Here is a 20216-nt window from a genome sequence, read left to right as displayed (position 1 = left end):
TAGAGTACTCAGAAGAAAACTGTTTCAGTAAAGAGACATAAGAGAAACAATATGGATCTTGCTTTGGATACACACCATACCTAACAGAACATGAAGCAGATTGGAGTAAGAGACAAGACTCTTGACTTAGAAGAGAATTCCTTCTATAGGGCACTGAAGAGTCATTTTGTCTCTATTTTCAATCTAACAAAATTAATATGGAGCAAATATAAATGTTTAGGGGGCTACATGGAATCATGTTACTGAACATGATGCTTTTATTTCTAATTAAAAGAAATAATCTCAAGCAGAAGGAATATTTCTAGTTAAATATAAGGAAATCTTTATGAGCCAAAATTGATTTATCTTTGTTTTATCATTGTATTTATTCTCATATTTGGAGACAGCTAGGGAATGATCTTAGCTAGAGGCAGAAGCCACAAACAGGTGTGACTGCCTTTTAAGATCAATAAGACAAATCTCGGTTTCAGAGATATTAACATGTACATCAAAGAAACAAAAAATTAACCAAACATGATTAGAAACCAATGACTCTGAGATGCAACCCATTTTAATATTTATTATTTTAAAATATTAAAAATGAGACTCTTAGAATCAATGAAATATGACATATAGATTTCTCTGGCACTCATCACATCCTGCCATGAAAGCCCATTGTCACAGAGGTACCTGAGACAGGGGTTAACCTTTCCAAAGGAAAAGCCTCCACAGCTGTGAGACCCACGACTCTTTTCTGCCTTCCTGGTGATTATGGAATTTGGGAAACCACGGACACTCGTCTGTCAATGTTAGATCACTATACCTTATCGTTCTCACCTAGTGGTACTTCATTTTCCTTGGGAACTTACTTTTATTTTGCTTTTTGAGTCAATAACATCTAACCAAGTATAGACAATGTTCATTGAGAAATCAGAACCCAAACTGAATTTTAGTGTTGGATCTTCTGAGCCACTATAAAATCATAAATTCCAGGTTTCTGCCCATAAGGAAGATAGGAGAGTCTAATGGGGAGAGAATCCACCATCGGCTTCAAATCTCTGAATGCTTTCACTTCCCACTCCATCGTGGCGGCTCCCTTACTTCCTCTCGCAGGCCTCACGCTTACTGTCCTAATGGATTGATTCCTTCCCTAAGGAAATGGCACATTCCATGTTCTGTTCACCAGGACCACACCCTCAACCTCAGTTCTTCAGCTAACAGCCAAGTGTTGTGAATATCTAATCAACATAGGGATCAATTGCCTTTGACAAACTTTCACCATCCCTTTGTTCTGGGGCAAAATGGAGCAACAGAGTTGCAAAAATAATATTTCAAAACAATGAATAGGAAAGTTAATGTCATTTTATCAAAATAGAGACATGATTTTTTCCGAAGCATAAATTCATGTATCAATTCTTCCTAATTATAAAGTCTCTTTAAAAAGTTCAAAAAGTATAGAGCTATATAAAGCATATGGTAGAAGTTAACCCCTCATATAATTCCATATGTGGAGATGATAACTATTAACAATTTGTTATATATACTTGAATATATAATAGTATAACACTGTTCTTGAACTACTTTTTTACTTATGAACATGTGACTATTTCCAATGAGTTAATATTTCTAAAGAAATAGAACACTGCTTATATAGCACATGGTAAGTACTATATAAGTACTTATTAAATAAATGATAATAAACAGCAAATACTTATATTGTGTTTACAGTGTGACTATATTAATTCATGTAATCATTGCAGCAACCTAAGAGGTAGGTGCTGTTTTTAACCCCTATTTTAGAGGTGAGGAAACAGAGGCTCAGAGTTGGGAAATAGATCCAAGTCACATACACGGTAGACAGTTTTAATTTTAGAAGTCAGTATGTACAGATCGATCTCATTCTTTTTAATGGCCTCATGAACTTTCATCACATATTTTGCCAGTCTCCTGTTGATGCAAATTTAAATTTAAAGAAAAAATTTTTTTTAGTATTATAACTTTCTGATAATCTTGAACATACACTTGTATAAATAATTCCTTTAGATAAATTATCAGAAGTTCAATTACTGAGACAAATCTATACATAATTTAAAGTGTGATTTTATTAAAAACTGACAACAATAACAACAAAAAACAAAAAAGACCTTCACTAGGCTCTACCTAATTATAAGAATAGTTGAAAGTACCAACTTCCCCACTCCTATTCTATTTGTCATTCTAATTGTCCTTTAAAAGGAATCTGTCCTTTCTTTAATAATTTAAGATCACCTCTTTTTCTCTGGTATTCATTATGATGTGTCTGCATGTGAAATTATTTATATATCTGCTCTTGATTTTAACTGATTGGGAGTTGGTGTGCTTTTCGTACTTGAAGACAGTTTTTCATCAATTTTGGCAAGTTTCTAAGCATTATGCTTTTTCTGAGTATAGCTTATTATATTTTCTATATTCTCTCTTTCTGTAATTTATATCCTTAATTATTTCCTAAATTCGATTTCATCTTTACCGTCTCTCTACACTGAATTCTAAATTCTGAAGAAGTGACTTCTGATGTATGAATTATCTCTTTATCTCCAATATGTTATTACTTATCCATTGAATTTTAATTGTAATCACTTTTTATTTAAAATTATATTTATCTAAACTGCCTTCCTTCTTTTTAATGTATTTTTCTTTGTTTTTTTTTTTTAATTTCATTCTTCCTTTCGCGTCTTTTAAATTAAACACTTATTTTAGAATCTCTATTATATTGTGTTGTTAACTGAATTTCCTGGGTTTTAGCGCCTTTGCATATTGTGTCAGCTAACTCTCACTCTGGAAACATTGTTTTCTGCAGATGCTATAATTTTGCATTGTGAGCTCATCCTTAGTGTGGTTTAATTATAAAAATCCTATCTAACCTGCGTAAGATATTTCTCTTTAGAGTTTTTTATGTTGCTGTTAAATTTTTGGCCTGGTATCAATTTTTATGTTAATTTCTCCAGCTGGCAATTCCTAGACTGTACTGGCAGTATGAATACCAAGCTTATGTGATATATAGTCTTGAGTGTTGAATATTCATTCATACGAAGCCTTATTTTTTCCTCCCTTACACCGAGAATTCAGGTAGAGAAAGACAAACCTCCGTTGTCTTTCTTTGCCTGTGGATGGAATTCTTCTGCTCCTTTCGCATCTGGGATTCTCAGGTTTATGCAAGGGTCTCAGTGCTAACCTCCACTTCGCAGCAGCTCAAAAACCTTTCCTCCTGTTCTTAAGAGCCTTCACACCAGTATTCTAGATTATAGAGGTGGGCATAGCTCTCCTTACCTCTAGGATAACGCAGGATCAGTTCGTAAGCTTACTGCTCTGTTTTAAAAATTCCTATTAATTCCTGGCCTCTGGAGATTTGCATCTTATTCTTGTGTGTTATACAACTAACTCAGCATTTCTGGATATTTATAGTTGGAAGCTTTTCATATTATCTTGTCTGTCAAAATGCTGGAGCTATGTGTCTAATCCTAGGTTTGCATGTTTGGTACATAAAGATTCAATGATTCATCGCTTCGACCATTCTCTTGTAATATTCTCAAATCCTTTGCCCTATTTTCATTCCTGGTGAAATTCTAGTGCTTGCATCTTGAGCCTTTGGGTTTGGCTTTTTCTAAATGTCTACGTGTACTGCTGAGCAATACTGGGGCGGGGAGGGGGGTGCGGCAGGGGAACCCTGCAAGTAGGCAAATTGATGCCACTCTATATTAATGACCCGTTCTCTACTTAATGTTGCTCAGGAATCCTGGTTTCCTTTATGAGTCATCTCTCCCATTCCCCACAGCTATTTTAAAACCTTCTACTCTCCTCATCCCTCTGCCCCCCTTTACAGAAGTATTTTCAGAAGATAACCTTACTTTCTACTTCCTAGAAGAAATAGAGACTATCAGAACAGAGCATTCTCAAATGCCATCATTAAACTTATTTACTTATTTATATGAGAATACACCCCTTTCTCCATTCTTCCTATTACAAGGAAGGAAGTTCTCTTTTCCTTTCTAAGTATAGTGGTCATATAATAATTTATCATCAAAGCCTGGATACTTTTGAAAGTAAAAGAGGGACTCTATTAATAATTATTCCAGGACAACAGGTGTAAGCCAGAATGTCCTGGGAAAACTGGGACATGTGGTCACTCTCTGTATAAAGTTCATCGCATCACTTGTCCCCTGAATATACACCCTTTTGCCTTGTCAAGCTCCACCAATAGTCCCTTGAATTTTCACCCCCTCTCATATGTTCAAATTTTCCTTTTCTCTGGGCTCCCTCTCATTAATATTTTAACATTTTCAATCTTTTAAAAAGAGAAATCTTGCAAAACAGCACTACCTCTATGCCATATATACTCTCAACCACTGCTCACTTTTTTTTGACTCTGCTTTTTTCCCTGCCAAATTTATTGAAAAATATATCTATACCTGACTGATTCTTCTTCTTTTTCTTCTTCTTTTTTTTTTTTTTTTCGCTCCTATTCTCCATTATTTACAGAATTCTGGCTTCTTCCATAATCCCCATTCTGACACTATTCTTGACAATGTTGCACATGATTATCTTGTTCTTTAATAGAAAAAGAGTATTCAACATTACTTAATTTCTTAGACACCTCGATCTGTACAGCCTTGAGTTGGTTATCATCACTATTCCTCATTTTCCTAAAATGGCACAATAAGGATTAAATAAAATAATCCATGTAAGCCATTTAGCATTTAAAAATGTTAGACATCCCAGTGCTTATCCTTTTAGAAAAATATCCAAGTTTGACCATGCTTGAGTTAGGTGGTTCCATCAATAATTTTTTATGTCACTGTCTGAACCTTATTAGATAAGGCAGAAGGGTAGAATATCTTTGCTTTGCCATTTTAGAAGTCCAGCAGCCTGAGGATGGCAATCTAGAAAGAGAGCTTTACTTCTGTGTTGAAGGGTGTTTCTTTCATGTTTGTCATAGCATCTAAGACTTAGTGAATACACCATACCAAATCTATAGCCTGGCATGCTTATCCTTGTTAGAAGCTAGCAATGGTAGACAAAACCCTATCTTTTCCTAACATAGCCATTTGCAATAAGTGTAGCTCAGCATCAGATGGCACTTATGACATTCTCATTCTAATTTGCTCAAACTAATTTGCGGACTTATTGACACAATATGTAGCAAATGCCCATCTGCCCTGATGGACCATGGCCCAGATTGATCTTTAGCCCTCACCATTGCCAACCTAGCAGGCATTTGCAGGCACTTTTAGGATTCTTTCAGTTGCTTCTCTGTTGCTTTTTCACCTGTTCTGAGTTGATGGTTGACTTGACTCTTCCTTAAAAAAGGTCATGTCTGCATAGATATATCTTGTGGAAATGCCTCAACTATTTCTTTAAGTAGAAGCCAACCATTCAGAGCTACAACCAATACAGATTTGCTGTAATTTTTATGTTCCAATAGTAATAATTATAGTTGATTCCATTTATTAAATTCATATTATGTACCAGCAATTGTGTTAATCATGTCACAAATTTTCATGTATATTGACAATTTGAATAGGGACTAGGATAGAGTAGAAGTAGACATGTGTGCTAAAATCATCATCTTATCTACTGTTAGAGTAACTTTAAATGATGATATTATGAGCGCTCAATACTAGCAAGTTTAATACAACCACTAGCAGTTATTAACTGTTAAAGCAATGAGCATGAGCATCACAATTTAAATGTTAGGAAGAAAGAAGAAAGTATTCCTTTTTACTGATAAGCAGGATACAAAAATTAAATGGCAAGACAAAACTATGTGATTGGACTCCAACTAACTGAAATTTTTGATAATTTTCTCTAGACCAAAGCTAAAGCAAATGATTTCAATATCTATGAAGACAATAGCCTGAAAAAAATCAGTATTATATATTATAATATACAAGCTCATATATTGAAAAATCTTTATGATATTGTATATAAACGGGTAGCATTTTATACCATTCCACATATAGTTCAGGGAAACACTGAATCCAGGCAGATATTCAACGTGTCTAAGTGTATAACTGAGTGTGTTTGTATGTTTATTTTTCATTGAATAATTAACATCAATTGGTTGTTGTATATCGAGCTTTATATATCATTGATAATTTAGGAGATATTAATTTATAGTAACTATGCTGAAAATATATCTGTATTATATCCGACAGCCTCTACTCCCACCAACTGCATTCTTTTCCATGAAGAATTAATGGAAATTTTAGGAGCAGTTGATGCAATAGCATGATAAAAATATGTTAGCTCAAGTAGAAGTGAATGTGGGAAATGAGATCATTAAAGTTTTGAGAGGAAGAATAGGAAGTAAAAATAATCTTAAAGGAGCTAATAGAAAACTGTAAGGTTAAGAAGGAAGAGATGTAGGAAAGAATAAATTTTGGCTTAAGAGTAAGATATAATCAAAATAAGCTGCGACAAATCCTAGAAATCTCTCTCAATTGAAAGAGAATATAATTGTGCCATATGTAATAGTCCAATCACCCTACCAATCAGATAAAAGTAGAAAAATAGGTGGTATTATTACAGTCAACACTTATTGAGTGTTTAAAAAGGGCCAGATATCCTGTTAAATACTATCAAAATCTTAGTTCATGGAGTACTCACAACAGACCCCACTGTATGGATGAGAAAACTTGGAAACAGATAGGTTAAGTCTATGGCTTGTAACAGGAAGGGCTGGGAAGAGATTTGTACTCAGTTGACTCACCTAGCACAGCTGTGCTGGTAGTTTCTATTTTCAAGCAAAATGTGATATAATTTTAGGTCAAGAAGGATCCCACAACCAAATGGACAGGACAGCTAGCCCTATCTGGATTCTGATTTCTCAGTGAAGACTTTTCCCAAGCAGTTGTTGAATTAGTTGACTACAAAAGAACATTTTAAAAAATGAAAAATATTTTGACAATGTAACTCATAGAGCTAGGACCATTTTTCATTATATATTTGAGTCAGCATTTTATTTTTCTCAACCCTTTGTGACAGAATGCAGTTTGAAAAACGTTACTCTTTTTCTTTTCATATCTTTTTAAAAGTCACGTCTACATACTGAAGAAAATCAAATGATCGTCTTCCAATTTATAAACAAGGGAGAATTGTCCAAGCCAGGCAGAAATTCTAAAGTGGTATCTTGTATTATCTCATTTAAGATTATATGGCAGAAATTCTAAAATTCTTATTGTTTTAGTGTCACAGAGAATTTAATCTGTTACTATTGGTGATTCTAGATAGTAGATGGAACATGACCTATTACAATAGTGAAATTTTCTTTCTCTTTTCAGTTATTCTTTTCACGGTCTTGACCTTGTAGTCTAATAACTGGAACAGTTGAGGGAACTGGATTACTTACATCTCTGCTTTTGCAAGCTAAAGTACAGCCTCCATGGTAGAATGTGAGGCCTGTGGTAACGCTATAAGGGGAAGGAATGGAGCTGCTTACCCTCAACTTCCAGCTTCACCAATTTGGAATATGCCGTCCCAAGGCTGTTTTTTGCCACACATCGATAATGTCCTGCATCTTCCTTTTGCACATTATGAATCCTTAAACTCCCAGATTCAAGAACTGCAATGCGGGAATTTTCCTGCCAGGGATAGGAACATAAATTTTAAAATGTCTGTGGCTCTAACAAGGACACATTTGCAACATTTCATCAAGTTATTGTCATTACTGTCATCATCAAAAATATCATTTCAACATTTATTTGGCACTTATCATGTACAACATATAATCTTAAATGAGATAATACAAGATTACATAAATTAATTTAAATAATAATCCCATAAGATATAGTTTATTTTTATTTTCTTTCATCACATGATGACACCAAGGCTTATTTGATTTCCTAAAATTCATATCTAAGTCTGTTTGATTAAAAGCATTGCTTTTCACTACCATATTTACTGCACACACTGTATAATATCCTTAAAAGAATATATGTCCTTTGAAAAAAATGGAAAGTTCTACAAATAATGCAAAAATTTATTTTTGAAGTTAAAATATTACATTTATGTTTTCTTCCGGTACAATAAGTTCAGTAACATACATAGAGCCAGCCCTTACTGTTATTGTTGGAAGGGTATCGATATTTAGAACAAAAAAAGAGCCAGAGAATTATATAGATTATCATAAGCATTTCATGCATTTTATTTTAAATAAAACAAAGCTAATTGATTGCATACTTTATTTCAATTATTTGACATATATCAATACCTATGTATTCCCCATGGAATATTCTATTAAATAGGCATTAGATACAAAAGTGGTACAAAATAAGCATATGAATAATACATTTTTAATTTGACTACTCTTTGCAATTGAGGTATTCATCAAAATGTTTGTTTGTTCAGCAGTCTTGACTCTTCACACTATTTTATCTCCAGAATATTCTCATTTCTTTTACACCTCAATTCTCTCTCTCCTCCCAGAAACTAACAGGTCTAAAGCCTGAATTTTAGTTCCATCTTTTTTGCTTCCTGAGTCTCCAAGATTCAATGTTAAAAAATAAATATTCAACCAACCAAGCAACCAGTCATCCAAGCAACCAACAAAAAAGGCTCTAGCTTTGCTTTTGCTTTGCTTCTGTTTTCATCCCTAATACTACTGGTCCCATCTTGTTTTTTCTCTAGCCAGCCCCAACCAGAATGTCTTATGATTTGCATAGATGGAAATAGAAAGATTTAAATTTGGTTAAAATGTTACGCACGGAAAAAATCTTATATTGAAGTTTGTAAGTGTGTAACAGAGTTTGCAATGGATTGTTTTATTTGAAAATATGTCATATATGCTTTTTTTTTTAAAACATAATAATCACTTACCCTGAGAGTGCTATCTCCCTTAATCCATGACACAGATGGTTTGGGATTGCCCATTGTAGTACATGGTAGAACTGCTTTTAATCCTTCTATTATTTTTACATTTATGGGAGGACGAGTTATTTTAGGTTCTAAAGGGAAATAAAAATTCAAAATTAAAAAGAGAATATGGCTTTATTAAACTTAGAGTTTCTAACTTTCTATTTAATTCTAAATATCCATTTAAAGAATAATTTTAGGCATATTATATTACAAATTCACCAAGTGCTAAGACAGGTTTTTAGTGGATGTAAAACATAAGTCATTTTTAAAATTTTAGGTTATCTCTGTTTTATTAATATCTTGAAAAACATATATTTGTGAAACATATTAGGAGTTTAAAGTTATCAATATTCTTCACTTTAAAAGATAGTTAATAAAAAGTTGATAAAATAAGCTTTCACCATAACAATTCAACATTACTTGATTCACAAAAACAGATATGAAAACATTTGGAAAAATGTTTTAAGCTTATATTTTTCATATATTTCTGAGTTATAACATACTTTCCCTTTAGTTCCATTCTAATTTGACTGTTAAATCTGATGACTAAAAATTATACACATTTATCCCCTAGAAAGTAAACCAGATGTTGTTGTATTAATAATCAGAGAAATTCTGTCATACGATTTATGGTAACTCTACGAAGCAAACTTGGGTAATTTACTATTCTATGAAACACTCTTAAATTAATTCTTTCAGAAAAAATAGTTTGTGTCACATAATTTTTATTCTCCAGTATTAAGCTTTCAGAGGAAGAAGTTATTAAATCTAATATATAGAAGAATTGACAAGTTCAGGACACCAGTTATTTTACTTCTTGAAACATTCATAAAATAATAAAAACTAAATTTATGTTCTTAGTAATCTTATGTTACAGATACAAAACAGGGGACTGTCTTTGCAGGAGAGACTACAGAGAAAGAGATGCATTTTATTTCTTTCAGGTCATGTGCCATAATCAATTTGTTATTTTGACAGAGGAGAGTATGAAATGATTTTTTTTCTTTGTACTTGAAGTATGTGTTTGTGTATGTGTGTTGGGAGTTGGTTTGGTGGTGGCTGTGATATTTGCAAAGACCGCGTGTTATATTTTTTAATCTAGATACTTATTGACTTTTAGAGGTGGTTTGGCCTTGCATTGTGGCAAAAATACAAGACAGGCTTTAGAACATATTATAGGAGAATGTCAGTTTTGTCACTTTGCCTGTTATCTAAAGCGTGACAGTTCTGATCATCAGCAATGAATACCTACTTTTAGATAATGTCCAGGCACCTTAATTGTGAGTTGGGTGGTCCTATAACTGCTGGCAAAAGCTTAGCTTAGGAGTTGATATTCTTACAATATAGTTAAAGAGAGTGTTATCCATTCCTTCTGTTGGTTTCCCAGAACTGATCCGTATGGCAAACTTGAGTCACAAATGTCTTAGGCATGGAACCTTTGTTAAAAGTAAATAACTCTATTTTTCTCAGTGAAATAGATCTGTTGGGTGAGTAGTGGGAAGAACCCTTATGGGAAATTGAATATAAAGTAAACTAAGAATAAATTGAGTATGTATTGTTGTAGAAGCATGGATTCTCCACTCTAAGGGAACATAATTTGGATGGAGGCACGAACACTGATGAATCAGAAGTGGTCATCATATTGAGACAGGATGCTGGAAAGATTCTTCTATGCTGTCACCGAGACCTTAGTTGACTGATCATAAAGAATTTAGAGTTTCTGGGGAAGGTCCTGGAATAATTAGAGTAGCGATGGGTGCAGAGACCTTGGGGGTCTCAGGAAGTAGTGTAGAAGCACTCCAAAATTTTAACAGTTGGGACGGTCACACCAGTGTATACCTTCACAAATGGATGAGCTTTTCTAAGGAGAGGGTGGAGAAAAGAAGAGAAGAAAAGAGGATTTAGGATAGAACCAAAATAAGAACATTTTGTGCCAGAGAGATTAGGAGAAATATTCAGAGGAAAGGTAGCAGCACAAATTAGTAAAATATGTAAATATGCTCTGTCTCTAGAAATAAGACTTCATTATTTAACAGATGAGAGCATCCTAACTTTCTTACTTGATTTTTCTCACTGCCCCACATGCTGAAAGACTGCTTGTAGATACATCTCTACCCACTTACTCATAGAATCCTCGAATCGGCTATCCCATAATGTCCCACTAGCCCCATTAGGGAACTATTCTAATTAATCTAAGACTTCATTTATAAGTATGATCAAACATAAAAGATTAATAAGCATTTGAGAAAAATCGTGAACACAAAAGAACCAAAATAAAATAAAAAACTTATCCTGAAGAAAGCAGAAATAAATCAGGGGAAAGAAGAAAATAAAAAAGAAATGCATTATAATAGTTTACAGAGACTTGAGTGAATATTGCATCATAAAATATATAGAGTTTGCTACCAAAAAATAAGGAGCAATTAGAAAAGAAGTAATTCTTAGAAATTAAAAATATGGATTTTTAAGATCAAAGTAATCAGTATAAGGGCGGAATAGCAGAATGGTCATATTGAAGACCAAATTCATGCTATAGAAGGAAAAGTTAAATAAATCTTTAAGAAGGTGAAATATCAAGATAGATATGTAGAAAATATGAAAAAATGGAGTCATGACAAATTGAAAAAGGAGATCTAATATCTATTACTTAAGAGTTTAAGAACGAGAGAGAGAAAGAGGAGAAAGAGAAAAAAATGTACCTCATTTTGAAAAAAAAATCTCACTTTTGATCATTAGGTCAAAAAGATCCACCTAAAACTAAGTAAGAATAATAAATAAAATACACACCTAACATATTCTTGTGAATATGAGAAAGTCTAAAAATAAAGAGGAAAATCCTAAAATTGTTAAGAAAGGTGAACATCAGATTTACCTGTAAAAAAATAAGAAAAAGATTTCTCATCTGCCAGAATGTCAGATAATAATGAATAATTGTCTACAAAAAGCTAAGGAGAAAGCCTTTTTAAACTCTCATTCTGTACTCAAATTATCACCCAAGAGTGAGGGCAAAGTAAGGACTTTCTGACATGCCAAGACTCAGAACACATATCTCACATGCTCAGACTCTGAGAAGAAGCAGCTAATGACTTCCTCCAGCAAAACAATTACACCAAAATAAAAAGATAAAAGGTGAAGAAATAGTGATGAAAACCACCAACAACAATAACAAAAAGGTCTCTGGTGGAACTGGATTCCTTTAATTTGCATGGTGCCAGTATTCATGTTTATGTGATTTTTTCCAATCAGTAGTGTGGTGTCAGGAGAAAATAAAAGTTAGATTATTACAAGGATGACAGTTGGTAAGCGGCAGCTACTTCCAGTATAGGAGGTCATGAGATTTGAGGATTCTGGTAAGGGAGTGCTTGATGATAGAATACCATGTTGGAGAGAGAACTAAGTAAGGGAGGAAGAAGTCCCATCTGGGGGTCAGTGAGAGGGGGTCAGTGATAGTATGTAGCGGAAATAAGGGAGTAGAACGAGGTTGACTCTATGTTTAGTTGATAAGGAGACAGATGGAGTTCGTGCCTTCTTTTTTGGATGCAAATCATAAGTGTGGGAAACTGCTTCCTACATCAAAAAGAGATGGAAATAGAAGTGTTCTTGTTTAGAGTGTGAACTACTGGAGTCTAAGATTTTAAATACAGTTCATTTCCTGGGGGTGACCGATCATTGATTGGGTAGGCTGATAAAGAGTTAAGGCGAACATCACTGGATTGAGGACATCAAGAAATTGTAAGGATGAAGTGGCTAGTGGTTCTGTTTCATGACTGTTAAAATTCCCTAGGATGACAGCAGGAGTAGGGGTGGGTAGAAAGATAATAAGCTTGGAATCAAAGTCTTTGATAAATGTAGGAGAGTCTAGAATTGAGAAGATGATTTGATGAGTAGAGTTTGAGGAGAGAATGGTCAGATGGCATAAGTCATTATGAGAGGAAAGATTTTGCACAGGAATACACAGTATAATGGCTCAAATGCAGTAACAAGGGCTAGATAAGCTGTGAATACTTGCTAGACTTGTGGACCTGAAGTGGGGGAAAAATAACCTTCATTTAAGCAGAAAAGTCACTCAAGTGTGAAAAAACTCTCAAGAAAAATCAAGCTTGAAATAAAGCAAAAGGGTAGAAGAAATATTTGTTAAGAGCTTAGAGATTTAAAAAAAAAGGCAGGGTGTATGATTGTAAAGTAACTGTTCTAAAGGCACAGGTGGGAGGTTTAAGAGGGAGGCTCCTCAGTCAGGGTGGAACAAATAAAGAGCTAAGTAAAGGCAAGAAAATGGAGAGGAGAGAGAACTAAGAGGCTTGCCTTTGGATGGTGGTTGATGGCAAGGATATGAGGTGTGGAATTAACTGCCTCAAGGTTATTTTGAACTTAAACTTGTCTAGCTGTGGAACCTCCAGGTCTGTGGAAGGCTCTATTTACTGCCTGCTTCAAAGTATACCAAGTCAACTTTAAAATCAATAGATGATTCTCTTTCTCACTCACTCATCTTCACTTGCAGAGCCCCACAACTCTCAGCAGCTCCTCCTACGCCATTGTTGGCTATGCAGCAGTAAATGCCATCGTCACTGTCCTCCACACTCAGGATGGTGAGGAGCTGCCCATTCTCCCGGATGCTGTACCGGGTATCAAAGAGCCTGTAGATCATCGAGAAAAATGGCAGGTTAGGGCCTCACGTGTGATTTTTCAGCTATGATTAATTGAACAAATGGATGACTTGTCAATGGAGAAAGTAGAGTCGAGGTAAAAGGAAACGAGTGAATTCTGAATACTAGAATAACCTTATTTAGTTCTATAAAGCTAACATTATATCCTAATCTTTGCTAGGCACCAATAATCAAAGCACCATTGAGCCCTTCAAAAATGTTTTCAAAAGGTGATGCCTACTGACAAGAACAAATGCTTTTGCTTTGGGCAATTCTCTTAACCTCTCTGAAGTTCAGATTTTACATGTATAAAATGAGAAAATTCTCATTTCATATGTTCTAGAAGGTGAACTTTAATACTGCTCAACGCTGTGATTGCATTTATGTCCAAGATAATTCGCAAGGCAGCAGTGGGCATTCTTACCAGAAAAAGGTAGAATACTTACTTAATGAGAATTTTATTTCTAGTCCAGGAAATTTCAGGCTGGGGATAGGATTCCACTGCACACATGAAAGTAGCTACTTCTTCAACTAAGGCATCCACTGTTTCAAGAGGAGTGGTGATGACGGGAGCTAACAGGAGAGAAGAAATAGAATGAGATCATTCTAGGATGTTGTTTACAACCCTCTGTAAGTACTTAGAGGCCACTACATACCTGAATGAAAATTGTATTTCCCTATAGCAGAAATTTGCCAAAAGGAAGGAACATTTTATGTAAAGAATTTGGTTTCTACTCTCAAACTAAGCATTTGAGAATCAAAAAAAAAAAAAAAAGAGAAAGCTTTCAGCAGAAAAGGACTTAGAATTTATTATATATGAGTAGGGACAGATCCAGTCTTTGTGAAGCCCAAAGTTATATAATTTGAGTGCCCTCTTTAAGAACGAAAATATGAAATTGTAAATACAAAATATCTGTGGCTACCCCAACACCAATCAACTTGAAGGGAAGTGTGACTGAAGGAAAATCAGAGTGGAAAGAGACAGCAACCTTAATAATTATTTTAAAACATTTTTGCCACATCATATAAAAATATATGTTCATATGAACAAATTGCTAGAGTCCACTGAGGGTCTTAGAGTAGACTCTTGAAAATAAGGTATTTTGAAGTTGAAGCTTCGTCCGATTTATAGAGAATTCACATCTACATATGAGTAGATTATAGAGATTCCATAATCAAAAGACAAATAACCCAAATAAAAAATGAGCAAAGGATCTGAATAGACATTTTTCCAGTGAATGTATACCAATGGCCAATAAGAACATGAAAAGATGCTCAAAATCATTAGCTATTAAGAAAATGCAAATCAAAACCACAATAAGATATCGCCTCACGTCCGCTAGCATGGCTATAATCAAAAAGAAAGATAACAAATAACAAATGTTGTTATCTTTATGCATGGCTGGTGAGAATAAAAAATTATGCAGCCACGGTGAGAAACAGTATGGTCATTCCTTAAAACAGTAAACATAGAATTACTATGTAACCCAGTAATTCAACTTCTGGGGATATACCTAAAAGAATTGAGAGCAGGGACTCAAATAGATATTTGTACACCATTTTAAAGCAGCATTATTCACAATAAGCAAAAAGTGGAAGCAACCCAAGTGTTTTCCAACAAATTAACAGGTAAATAAATGTGCTTTATCCATAGAATGAAATATCGCTTGGCAATAAAAAGAAATGAGGTACTGATATGTGCTACAACATGTATGAATCTTGGAAACAATAAACTAATTGCAAGAAGCCAGTCACAAGGACAACACATTGTACAATTCCATTTCAATGAAATGTTCAGAATAGGCAAATCTAATAGAGACAGAAAATATATTAGAGATTACCTGGGATTGCAGGAGAGGAAGAAAAGATTAGAGAATAATGACTAGAAGCAAAAGATGTGTAAAGCACATCTCTGCCTTTAAGAGCCTACAATCTAGATGACAAGATAGAGTAGATACACAAAATGAGCAGCTATAATAATCAGTTATGCCTGCTATCCTGGTGTAATTATTAATAGTGCCCCTTTTGCTTCAAAAATGCCTGCGTTTGGGCAATAAATTATATGGTCATTTCATTTGCAAGGTGTGTATGAAAGCCAAGTGAGCAATGTGAACAATATGTTAGATGTAGGGTAGGTAATGACAACCTCATGAAACACCTAGAACAAACTGACACATTGGCCATAAAAGATACATCCATCATCAAATGAACCTAATTTTTTCAGTGAACTCAAAGGCACACTGATTGGCTGAGAGTGAAGGAAAATGGTGGTTGGGCGTTTCACTTAGCCTATATCTCCCTTAGTAATGTTATTCTTTTCTTAAAATCCAATTAAAGCATCATCTCCCAATTTCTCTGACTTATAAAATGGAGCCAAATGCCCTTTTCTTTAAACTTAGTTCATGCTGTATATGTCACTTGTACAGTACTTGTCACACAGACACTACTAACATAATCTGTTTATACCTTTGTCCCACACTCAATTATAAAAACCTTGAGCTAAATTTAGGTCAGAGTCCTTGTCTTAGACCTCTTTCTATCTCCAGGGTTAGCACCTTGACTGATGCATTGTTTAAATAAACCAGACTGTATTTCGGAGGCCTTTATAAAATGCATAATATTTTAAAAGATTGAAAGAGAGTAGTTGAAATAAGAGAAAAGAATTTTTAGGTAAAATGATGTCTTATGTATAAGATACTCTTTTCCAACTTTCCACTGAAAATAACCAGTAAAATATACAGAATGTAGTAAAAAGAAAAAGAAAGGAAAGGTATTAAAGAATAGTTAAGAAACATAAAACATAGATTGACAGGCACTTCTAATAGAAGTTCCAGAAAAATAAAACAGAGGGAATGGCCTAGAAGCAATATATAAAGGAATACATAGATGATTATGTTTAAAAACTAAAAAAAAACCCATGAATATTCAGATCGAAAGTTTCCACCAAGTGCCAAGCCGGAGAAAGAAAAATAAATTCATCCCTAGATATGTTGGATGAAAACTATAGAAAATTAAAGGCAGAAATCTTAAACCCTATTAGAAAAAAAAGGGCATTCGCCTTAATAGGAATGACAGTTAGTCTGACATAAGATTACTCAGATTATTCAGCAACATTTAGTACCAATAGGCAATGGACTAATATCTATAAAGTTCCAAGATAAAATGTTAGCCTGGAGTTCTACAGCCGGTTTAGATAATAATTTTAAAATTAGACAATAAAGACATAAACACATACTGAAAGTGTTTACCGCTCATAGATTTTCTCTGAAACAGTTACTGAAGTATATAAACTCAGTAAAAAATAACTTGTACCCAAAAGAAAAGGATGAGAGATAAGAAACAATAGTAAGCATAGATGGTGGTAAAATATAATTGCAATTTTAACACACTGTGGAGGATAAAAAAACAAACCACTAATTTCTGTGTTTAAAAAAGAATGGAACTAAAATTCTAGATAAATAATTGTAAGATGAAAGTTCAGGCAAGAAGTTCAGTGGATATTAAAACTTGCTAAGCTCTTTACCACAAACAGTAAGATGACAAGTACTGAAAAACTACAAATATAGGAAGAAAAACACATTTAACCATACACGTTAAGTGCGCATGTTAAAACTTTATTAATGTTTTGTTTGTTCGTTTGATTTCACTTATATGTGAAATCTAAAAACAAAATAAACAAACAAACAGAACAGAAACAAACTCATACAGAGAACAGACTAATAATGGAAGCCAAGTGGAAATGGGTTGGGGGGATGGGTGGAAAGTTGAAAAGGATGAAGTACAGATTGCCAGTTATAAAAATAGTCACAGGGATGTAAAGCACAGGGAATACAAGGAATATAATACAAAAGAAATTACTAAGAATAAAGAATAGAGATTAAGACTATAGAATAATAATAAAGAATAGATTAAAAACCAAAACTTTCAAAGCAGTGGGAGAAAACAAGAGGGACTGTAACTGTATCAATCAAAAGAACTGGAGAAGGAAGAAAGAAGAAGGAGAAAAGGGTGATAAGAAAAAGCATGGTTAAACAGAAGACACAAAATAATATGGAAGGAATGTGCCCAAATATAGCAAAAATCACAGTAAATGCCAGTGGTATAAACTGACCTATGAAAAGAGAGACACTATCATACAGGATTAAAAAACACAAAAGACACACCTAAATAAATTAAAACAGAAATGTGGAAACGAAGAGAAGGGAAAATATATACAGAGTAAATACTACTTAAAGTAATAAAGTAATAAAGCAGGACTAATATAAGAATATATAGAATATAAGGTGATATGCATTTACAGAATGAAAAGAAATACTACTTAATGATAAAAGGAATAATTCATCAGAAAGATTAAACAATTATGAATCTTAATTATTTAAAAATATAGACAAAATAAATAAAGCCAAATGTTACAATGAAGTAATAGGCTAAATTTTTAAAGAAAATTACACACACACATGCACACTCACACACAAACACACACACATACACAAGCAAGAATAAATGAATATCAAAATGATAAAAGCGTTTTCCTCTAAGCGTGAGCATTATGTATAATTTTATATTTTTCTTTTGCTGTATCTCAAAGTGTTAAAAAATTAATACACATTATCTTTATAATAAAAAATATATCAAATAAATCAGAATGCCACAGAAATGTTCATTTTCCAGTGCAATGGAAGAAAACTTTATTTGGTATCAGTTTGAGAAAGTCATTCTCTTAAGAAAAAACTATGTATTCTCTAAATAACTAATAAATAAAATAAACAATCAATTGTATAATCGCATCAAGATTAAGAGATAAAAACAAAACATATTAAGTTTGTGGGATGCAGGTAGTGATGGGCCTAAAGGTTAATAGATAATATGAATGATTTCATTGTTTAAAAAGAAAGATTATTGAGCAAATAGGCTTTGAGAGGTACTCCAGCATAGGATTTGAATACAAATCTCTGCTCCATCACTTCTCTGTTCCACCAAGTCACTTAACTAGTACTTCAGCATCTTTAGTTGTAGATGGAGATGATAACAAAACCACCACATGGGCTCATCGTGAGGATTAAATCAAAGAATATATCTAAAGCACTTAAAATTTTCTTGGCCTGTACAGACCCCTGTATGTTATTTGATTCTGTAATTGAGAAACAGAACAGTTCAGGAACTGTTCCATTTTTCTCCTCGTCTCTGGATTACATGCAAATTTACCATTACAATTTACTTCTGGGAATCTATTCCAAGGAAGTAATCTCAAAATGGAAAGGCATATAGATGACTTTCACCGCACAAAACAGATCGATTGCACTAAATTATGCTTCCTGTAAAAAAGTGAAAGAAGAGTTAGGCACACATTTTTGTCTCCTAGCAAAACTGCTGGGGCTCGCTTGTACTGGCTTGTGAGAGCCAAAGGTTAAGTTTTCAGAAATTTTGCGAGACAATCGTTAAATACAGCTATTATTAAAAACTAAGTTATATAAATTTATAATTGAATTATGTTAAAAACAAAGTAATAATACTCAAAATTTATCACTTCCTGATTATTTTACTACATTTTACTATTATCTCTGTTCTTGAGGTTGTTTACATTTAATGTACCTCTATGGTAAAAATATTACACATCTCTTTCCAGTTCAGTGTTGGTAGCTTGAAATTGGCTGTGGTTGGAGTATTTACACCACAGAAATCAACAAATGCAACAAATCAGGGCCTTTTTTTTCCTTAAAGAAGCAGATATTAAACACATCAGCAGCTCTTATCTAACCAGGATATTATTTACACGATCACTGCAAATGGTATTTTGAAGAGTATTCATAATAGAGAATACTAGTCACATTTCAATGTTAAGTAAAAATGACAGGTAGCAAAGCTGTATAAACCATTTTATTATAATTTTTTTTTTAGGATATGTAGAAAAAAATGAAAGCAAATATACCAACATATTAACTGTCCTGTAAGCATGGGTGACTTTTTCTTTTTTCAACTTTTGTACATTTGTGATTTCAAAATCATTCTTAATGACCATGTACTATTTCTATAAAAAATAAAATTTGTCATTAGTTTCTTCTAACTCAATATATACAGATGCAGAAGTGACAGAGGTAATAGATATGCTATTAATATTGTCTTTCCAACAAGGTGACACAAATTCTGTTGAATAGATCAAAGACAGATCAGTTAAGATTAAAGAAGTAAATGCTAGAATGTCTTTACAAACTTAGAAAGGGACAAGTGCATGAGGTTTCCGTAATTAAGGACTTTATTAAGTTGATACCTTCCCATAATGTTCAGTGGTATGACAGTCTTATGTGATTTGACTGTTTTTAATCATTTTAGCATCTAAAATTAAGAAACTACTATAGGCCATGCATTCTATTTTTCATTCACTATCTCATTTACGTATCACAGCAAACATAAAGGCAGATACTACTATTCTCATTTGGGGGGAGGAATGGAGGCTAAGCATGATTAAATAACTTGTCTAAACATAACAAAAATATAAAGTGATAGAGCTGAACTTCACGGTTTAAATTAGTTTAAAGTTCCCATCTTTTAACTCTAATCTATACCATGTCTTCAGCATAGTACTAATTACTCACAGACAGGGGAAAATAAGGTTTACATTCATAGCAATTTCTATCAGCAGAATATAGTTGGTTAAGTCCATTTTGCCTATATTCCAAAATTATCCAAACAAATCTGCTATCAAAT

The 20216-nt window shown here is 33.5% G+C and overlaps 1 protein-coding gene and 1 long non-coding RNA gene across 2 annotated transcripts in view; one reads left to right on the top strand and one right to left on the bottom strand.

Moving 5' to 3' along the window:
- LOC120608745 (uncharacterized) overlaps positions 1–20216 on the top strand; it is a 59859-nt gene that overhangs the window by 15913 nt on the left and 23730 nt on the right. The window lies entirely within an intron of this gene.
- Positions 1–20216, bottom strand: part of MUSK (muscle associated receptor tyrosine kinase) — an 83772-nt gene that overhangs the window by 59163 nt on the left and 4393 nt on the right. Inside the window, exons 2-5 of the mRNA XM_039870682.1 lie at positions 13958–14084; positions 13351–13502; positions 8830–8957; positions 7454–7595 (exon numbers count right to left, since the gene is read on the bottom strand). Coding sequence (XP_039726616.1) covers positions 7454–7595; positions 8830–8957; positions 13351–13502; positions 13958–14084 — 549 coding nt within the window. The remainder of the gene's footprint in view (positions 1–7453; positions 7596–8829; positions 8958–13350; positions 13503–13957; positions 14085–20216) is intronic.

This window comes from Pteropus medius, unplaced genomic scaffold (genome assembly GCF_902729225.1).
Source record: "Pteropus medius unplaced genomic scaffold, Ma_sr-lr_union100, whole genome shotgun sequence".
Classification (NCBI taxonomy): Eukaryota; Metazoa; Chordata; class Mammalia; order Chiroptera; family Pteropodidae; genus Pteropus; species Pteropus medius.
The sequence above is the reverse complement of the archived record's forward strand: the minus strand, read 5'-3'. Positions and strand labels throughout refer to the sequence as shown.